The following is an 8,557-nucleotide window of genomic DNA, read 5'->3' as shown; positions in this document are numbered from 1 at the left end:
GGAAAATAGGATAAACATATAAGGAGTAGAGGAAAAATCTTACACATCTTTCAACATACAAAGTAATATGAAGGAGGGAAAGGACGAAGTGAAGAAGTTCTTCAAACTTAATGAAAGAGGGGCACCAACTTTGAATGAAGGATTCAGGAATGGAAAAGATAAAGAAGGTAATATCTAAAAATAGTGACATTGACGTGTTTCACACAGGGCTAATAAAAGCTCAAAAATGTGTACACTTAGAGTTTTGTATGCTAGCTCTTCAATATCTGTCTCAACAATGCAATCAGTTTTTGAGTATCACTTGAAACAGCTGACTGGTGATAAATTTCCTAAAAGAAGATTACTGACCACAGATAATTGAGATTACATATCAAAAGAGGGAATTGGTAGTTGCCACTTTCTCCCTACAGTTCTCACAGCTTCTTTGATGCCCTTATTCCTTAATGTATAAATTATAGGGTTTAGCATGGGGGTAACAGCACTATACAATATTGAGATCAGTCTATCTTTCTCCAATGAGTAAGATGAGATGGGCCGTACATATGTGAAAATGGCACTGCCATAAAAGAGAAGAACAATGATCAGGTGGGAGGCACATGTAGAAAAGGCTTTGTATCTCCCCTCTGAGGAGTGGATCCTCAAGACAGTGGAGATTATACACAAGTAGGAAAGGATGATACACAGGAAAGGAGTCCAACCAAGAAAGACCCCAATGGATAGCAGTACCAGTTCATTGACAGAAGTGTCCCCACAAGACAAGATCAGCAAAGGGGGGATGTCACAGAAGAAATAATTAATCTGATTGTTGCCACAGAAGGGCAGGTAGAATGTTAGTACTGTGTGCACCACTGAATTGAGGAAACCACTAGTCCAGCATGAGGCTGCTAACTGGCTATACAAGGGCTTATTCATAATTACAGAATACCTTAAGGGTTTGCAGATTGCAATGTAACGATCATATGCCATTGCTGCTAGGAGGAGACACTCTGATCCTACAAAGAAAATGAATGCAAAAAGTTGAGCCACACACCCTACATAGGAAATGCTTTTCTTTTCTGATAGAAGATGCACCATCATCTGGGGGACATTGGTGGTGGTGTAGCAGATGTCAAGAAAAGCCAAATTCCCAAGAAAATAATACATGGGAGTGTGTAGTTGTGGATCAGCCATGATCACCAAGATAATGAATATATTTCCCCCTAAAGTACAGGTATAAATCAGAAAGAAGGTGGTGAATAGTAAAAACTTTAATTCGTCTAGATTGGAGAATCCCAAGATGATGAATTCAGATGGAGCTGTTTGATTCTTTCCTTCCATGATGTTGCCTGGTTTCCTTTTGGGAATTGGGCAAAGACAAGCACAGATTACAATAATCATATGCTGCAGTAGCAATGATCTGCAAAATAAGAAAATAAAAATGTTACAAATAAAAGACAATTACCATCTATAACAGGTAAAAAAAATAGAAGAGTAACACTTTTTTGCAAACCATAGCTCATATCTACCACCCAACACAGGTGTAAATACATTTAATGTTTCACTTGTAAATCAAATCTCTATGAAATACACAGACAGCACTGGCCATTTTTCATTAGAAAGAAAATTATAAAAGGGTGCCATATACCATAAGAGTTATCTGTTAATAATGGCTGAATCCAGCACACCTTCATTTTCTTGGTGATATATCAATGTGTATTACAGGATACAGTTTATAGAAGAATATCTGGGCTTTACGGGCTTCTTTAAAACCATTTCTGCTCTATCTTCCCATCCTTAAATGCTGATATTTTTTTTTCTGATTAAAATTCATGTGTTTAAAAATTTTGGAAAATATATAAAAGAAAAAAAACCCCTAAAAATCCTTAATATCCACCAGAAAAAAAAACCTCTCCTAATGGTTTGGTTTATGTCCTTCTGATCAATTTTCCATGCATAAATATTCAAAATGAGGATCAGAAAACACATATTTTAACCTCTTTTTCTCTTAAGTACCATATTGTGGCAAGTCCCCATGGCAATATATATTCCCCTAAAACAACGATCTTTGAGTTTTATGCAAGTCTTTATATAAATACAGCAAGCTTTTCATATATTCCACTTTTATTAGTGGATATTTATATTGTTTTATTCATTTATTTTTGTTATGCTAAATCTCATAATAAGCATACAAATTAGATTTCCTGAATATTGGGTTAGATTACTTGTATTTTTATGAACTTTCCATAAGACTCATTCCAATAAATTAGACACCCACCTGTGCAAGTCATCAATCTGGAAAATTCAAGATGCATTTAGCTAATTCCGGATTCAGTTTCTGTTTGGACAGATCTCTTGAAGCACTCCATGGAGAAGGGCACTGATAATCTCTGAGCTTTTTCTACACAACATCTCATGTACATTTACATAACTCCTACGAGATAATCAATACTACACTCCCATTTTCAAGATGAAAACAATGAGTCTTGGCAAGATAAAGGTCTGGCAGAGGTTATGCAGCTAGGAGTTGAGAAAGACAGCTTTATCTTTCCCAAAGTTAGTATACTTACAATTGAGAGGCTAAAAATTTAATTTCCTTTAACTGGTAAAAACAGAATGCTCTTTAAAAAATACTTCTCTCAGGCTTTCAGTCAAAATGGCAGAATAGACGGTCTCAAGCATCACTTCTCCCACAAATCAACAAATTTACAGCTATTAAAAAGCAATGACAGCCAAGCTGGGGCCACTAGAGCTCAGAGGAAGAGGAAAAGAGACCTACAAAGTTTATGAAGGCAGGAGAAGCCACAATGAGAGAAAGAAAGGATCATTCCCACCATTTCGAGCCCCAGCCTCTTCAAGTCTGGAGCTTGTGAGCTGCATCTGTGCCCTTTGTATGAAGTTGCTTGGAGGTGGCAAGGGAGAAGAGGGCCTTGGTGGCCCCCAGGCCAGCAAGACCACTAACCAGGTTCCCGTGGACCCACAGAGAAGGGAGGAACCACAGACAACAGAAAAAAAGATGTATTCAGAGGCCAGTGAGTCATGGCAAGCGACCAGCACATGACCCATGTAGTGGATTGAATTATGTCCCCCAAACTCAATGAAGCTTGAATTGTGTCCCCCAAGTTTTATGTACTAGAAACTTGGCCCCCACTGTGACTGTTAAGAGGATGTGAAATCCTATTATGGTAATTGAAAGGTGGAGCCTTGAAGAGGTGATTGGATTGTGGGAACATGCTGTGGTGAATGGATTAAAAATGGTGGCCAGGGGCATGGTTCTGAGGGCTTTAAAAGAAGAGGAGAGTCTGCCTTTCTCTCTGCTCTCTCTGCTTTCACCGTCTTGCAAAGTGAGACCCTTGAGTCACTGTTGCTACCACTAGATGGACTTTGGATGTCCCAGCCTCAGAAAGTGTAAGCAATAAATTTCTTTTTCTTTATAAATTATGCAGTTCCAAGTATTCTGTTATAACAACACCAAATGGACTAATACAGCCCATCCCATGGGAAGTGCTTGGACTATGGGTAGTGCGGGAGAAGAGCCCACCAGAGGAACACTGGGGCACAGCATGGACAGCTGATCTGCCCCTCCAGTCAGTGCAGAACCACTCAGTGGGGACTGGTCAGGAATGTAGAACTGCAGGGGGTGCAGTTTGCTGAAAAGACCCAGGCCCAGACCAGAGTTTCCACACAACTCAGGTGTACTGGACTTCACAAGACCTTAAGTACATACAAGGTCAGCAATTAAAACCTGAGCTGCACAAAAAGCCGTCCCTAGGGAATCAGCAGCAGTGAAGCAGTTTAGCTCAAATACAGGGCTCAAATGCTGGTCCCAACAGAAATTTCATCCATTTCAGAAGTAAGCAAAGGAAAACAAATTAGGTCTAGTGCAGAGTTTAAGTGGTGGGTACAGCAAATAATCCAAAACAGAACTGAAAGAAAAAAAAATTATCCACAAATCAGAAACAAAGTTTGATATTAACTAGTAAAGGCCTAACAACACCAAAGAACACCTATAAAAACTAGAAGGACTGGAAGCTCCCTGGGCTCCCAAGCCAGGGAGGGGGGAGGGCCATGGGCCTCAGACTCGCCCCTTGATGACCACACCTAGCCCAGTGATGACCACCAAGCCACTACCAGAAGCACCCTGGGCTCCCAAGCTGGGCAGTGGGGTGCTGGGGACACCAGCCATCCCCCCTGACATCTGCAACCAGCCCAGTGACAACCACCAAGCTGCCACCAGAAGCACCCCAGGCTCCCGAGCCAAGACAGTGGGGGGCCAAGGGCTTCGGCCATGCCTTCCCAACATCCTCAACCAGCCCAATGATGACCACTGAGTCACTGCAGGAAGCACCCTGGGATCCTGAGACAGGGTGATGGGGGCCTGAGAGCCTCTGCCATGCCATCCCCAATGTCTGCACTAAGCCCAGTGATAACCACCAAGCTGCCACCGGAAATGCTCCAGTTTCCTGAGCTAGAGTGGTGTGGGGCCAAGAGCCTCACCCACACCCTTCCGACATCTGCAACCAGCCCAGTGACAACCCCCAAGCCACCACCAGAAATACCCTGGGCTCCTGAGCCAGGGTGGTGGTGGACCAAGGGCTTCAGAAACAACACCCTAACATCTGCATTCAGCCGAGCAATGACTGAGCTGCCACTGGAAGCACCCCTGGTCTCCCCTGCCAGATTGAGGGGGTTGCCATGGGCCTCAACTGCACCCCCATCTTTCCTCCTTCTCCCACCTTATTTCCCTCTCACTTTCCTTCTCCCTCTCCCCACAACTGTTCTACAACAACATCTTAGAATGAGGCATGGAGCCAGGGGAAGCCAAACCTAGCTGCTACACGGCAAGCTGCCACTACCACCCTGGGACCCCACCTGGGTCCTGAGGTATGGAACTGGGGGAAGCCGAGCCCAGCCACAACTAGGCAACCTGCTGCCACTGTCTCAATGCCCAGCCATGGTCCTGAGGTACGGTTCCAGGGGAAGCCAAACCCAGCTGCAACCAGGTAAAGAGCATACCAAAAACACCACTTCCATGTGGGTAGCCCATCATAGCCACCTCAATTGCTATGGCTGCCACAAAAGCATGTAGTCTCTATAGTAGTAGTCACATCCACCATGCAGATGGCACACCAGACTCTCAACTGCATTGACACAACGAGAGGCACCAGTGGACACTAAAAGAATAAAAAAAAGAGGTCCTTTCTCCCTACATCTATCTCCACAAAGCATACTCCAGAGTAATAGAAGCATCTGCTTTATGACAATAGGGGAGGACTTGATGACTCCTGTCTTAGTACTGAACAGATCATCTAGGCAACAAAGCAACAGAGGAACAGTTAATCTATCAGATGGAGAGAACAAATCTATGGTTATTAGAGGGGGAAGGGGAGGGGAGCGATTGGATAAGGGTCATAAAGAATATTTGTAACAATGAATATGTTAATAAAAAATAAATTTAAAAAAATTAATAAAAAATACTTCTCTGGTTTTTAATACAATTAAGGTTCATAAAATTGGATTATGTGAGTAGTTACAAACTTTTATGGCTTGTGTTTCTGACTGTTAATGGCAATGTACTATACCTGCAGTGTCTTGATGATTAAATCTAATTGTTACTAAGCATCTAGTCTTTTACTTGCATATGTTCATTTGAACAATTGATTTCCAGTGTAGTTGTTTATTTCCTGGCCCAGCTGTAGATTAATTTAAATGTTCATTTTATTGATTTAAACATTCATTAAATTGTGTTATTAAAGGATACTGTTCTAGAGTTTAGTTTAAGTCAATAAATAAAAATGTATGATAAAATTTAAATGGTCATAGGCAGAATCGTCTAAGTTTAAAATGCTTAAGTTCTAATTCAAGGAGAAAAATTAATTTTGAAATTTGGTGTTTGAAGCAAATTACAGAAACTAAAAAGATAAATAAAATAATCTTTTTAAATAAATTAAGGTGGGTATTGCATATTTGCTCAAACTTTATACTTTATTGATTACCCTGACCTGTAGACAGATACACATTTGAATTTGAAGTTTAGAAGATAGTTTATTTGTGCTTTTTTAAAAATTGCTGTCTTCTTTCCTTGTGAACTACTGTGGATGTTTTCGGTGGAGGTAGAGGACAAGTCGGATAAAGGTTTAGATTCCCATGATATAGTATTTCACATTATCAGAACCAAATGAATTCTCTAGTGCAATTTTCATTCCATCAATAGAAGAACCCTTTAAACCATCTTCACCCCCATTTCTAATCTCTACCTTCCCTTTCACATTTCTTAACTTTTTCTTCCACTTCTGAGGAGGAATTAGGCCAACCCATGAAGCTAACCCTTTCTGTGCATTTTATCAACAAATATCTTTTGAGGTGAGGATGTAGAGAAAAGGTAAGCCTGAACACTGTTGGTGAGAATGTAAACTAGCATGGTATAGCTGTTTTAGAAAATAGTATGGTTGTTCCTCCAAAAACTAAAAATAGAATTACCATATATAGCAATCCCACTCCTGGGTATATATCCCGAGGAACTGAAATCAGCATCTGCCCTCCTGTGCTCGTTGCAGCATTATTACAATAGCTAAAATATGGAAATAACCTAACTGCCCATCAACAGATGAATGAATGAAGAAACTGTGGTATATATACACAATGGAATACTATTCAGCCATAAAAGAGAAAAGAATTCTGTCGCTTGTGACAGCGTGGATGAATCTAGAGGACATTACACAGTATGGATGAATCTAGAGGACATTATACTAAGTAAAATATGCCACACACAGAAAGACAAATATTGCATAATCACCCTTATATGTGGAATCTAAAACAATTGAATTCATAGAAGTAGAGAATAGAATAGTGGTTACCAGAGGCAGTGGGGCAGGGAGGGTGGAAGGGGAAAGGGGAGATGTTGGTCTAAGGACACACAATTCAGTTAGGAGGAATAAATTCTAGTGATCTAGTGCACAGCATGGTGACTACAGTTAACAATAATGTATTGTATATTTCAAAACTGCTAAAAGAGTAGATTTTAAGTTTTCTCAAAGTAATGATAAGTATGTGAGGTGATGGATATATTAGCCTGATTTAATCATTCTACAACATATACACATATCATAACATCACATTATACTCCATAAACATATACAATTATTATTTGTCAACTAAAAATAAAATAACTTTTTAAAAAAGTAAATGCTTTCTCAGAAAGAAAATAAAAGGAATAAATCAGAAGGAAACCAGTTTACTTTGAAAGATTCTCACAAAGTATTCTTGGATGAGAAAAACAAAATACATAGTTTATGTAACATGACCCCATTTTAAATCTGATGATGAGAAACTTTCTCTGTGTATGTTTATACATGACTGTGAATGCATTTATGCTTAACTATGATTATAACAGCATAAAAATAGAGAAGAATACATACTAGGTTGTTAACACTAGTTCATTGAGGAGAGTGGTGCAAATGGAGAGAGAAACAGGCAAAAAAGAAAAGAAAAATCTCCAAACATTTTATTTAAATATATATGTATACATATATAGAGAGAATCTTCTCTTTGCCAGGTATGGTGGTGTATAAAATGAGAAATAATACAAAATTTGATCCTACCTCCAAGAATATACATATTAAGGAATGTGAATTTGACCAATAATTTCTAACATATATAATAAAAACTGTAATAATTGCTTTAAAGGAGAACAGCACAGAAGCTAGCCTGGTTTGAGGAAGTTATCAACAACTTCCCTGAGAAAATGTGAATTAAATCTCAAGAATGAGCAAGAATTAAACAGATAAACTGAGTTGGATGTGGAAAACTTTCCACACAAAAAGAATAGCATCTGTAAATGCCCTGAGATTGGAAGTAGCACACATAGCAAACATATAACATAAGCTTAGCAAAAGCTCAATAAATAACAGCTAACCTGCAAGGATATTCAATTCACATGAAACACTGCTTCTTGTAAGAAAGTCACACAAAGTGTGTTCCTATTTGCTCCAATTCAGTGTCATTTTAGTCTCTCTCTCTCTCTCTCTTTTTTTTTTATAGAATAAAGACATTGTTCGTTATTTAATAAGAATCAGCAAATCAGCAGAGGACCATTATGAGTGATACTGAAATTGCCTGAAATTAAGGTACCTCCCTGGTTCACACACACTTAATAGATTTAGTGGCACCCAAAGCATGGGACAGACAGTTTTATTACTCTCCCTTGGAATCCCTCAGGTCATGACACTTCCTTTTCCCACCCGCTTAGTCTCTCATCCAAAGAGCAAGGCATAGAAAAAGAGCAATACAGCTATAGATAAGAAATTTAAAAACACTCACTTACCTGCTCTCAAAAAAATTGAGCAGAGATTACCATTCAGACTGCTAGAGCTTATGTGAAATTGTTTTCATGAACACAAAGAAGTGGCCTTGAGAGTATGTGCTGATAGATGTGAGTAAAGGGTCTTCCATCTGAGTGACAAGAGGCTCTTTGATACCTGAGGGCCAATGCATGGCACTGGAGTGAGCAAGAACAATGTCCTCCAGATGCAGAAGATCCCCATATCTTGAGGGAATCTATTACAGGCCCTGCAGACACACC

General features: G+C 39.6%; 1 protein-coding gene across 1 annotated transcript; it reads right to left on the bottom strand.

The window, feature by feature from the left end:
- Positions 1 to 359: 359 nt before the first annotated feature.
- Positions 360 to 1,385, bottom strand: LOC103608224 (olfactory receptor 5V1-like). The gene has a single exon (XM_008592676.1). It carries the CDS (start codon positions 1,375 to 1,377, stop codon positions 364 to 366), a length of 1,014 nt encoding a protein of 337 aa, XP_008590898.1. The 5' UTR covers positions 1,378 to 1,385; the 3' UTR covers positions 360 to 363.
- Positions 1,386 to 8,557: the final 7,172 nt, after the last annotated feature.

Source organism: Galeopterus variegatus, unplaced genomic scaffold (genome assembly GCF_000696425.1).
Source record: "Galeopterus variegatus unplaced genomic scaffold, G_variegatus-3.0.2 Scaffold8171, whole genome shotgun sequence".
Taxonomy (NCBI): Eukaryota; Metazoa; Chordata; class Mammalia; order Dermoptera; family Cynocephalidae; genus Galeopterus; species Galeopterus variegatus.
This window is presented reverse-complemented; position numbering and strand designations above follow the sequence as displayed.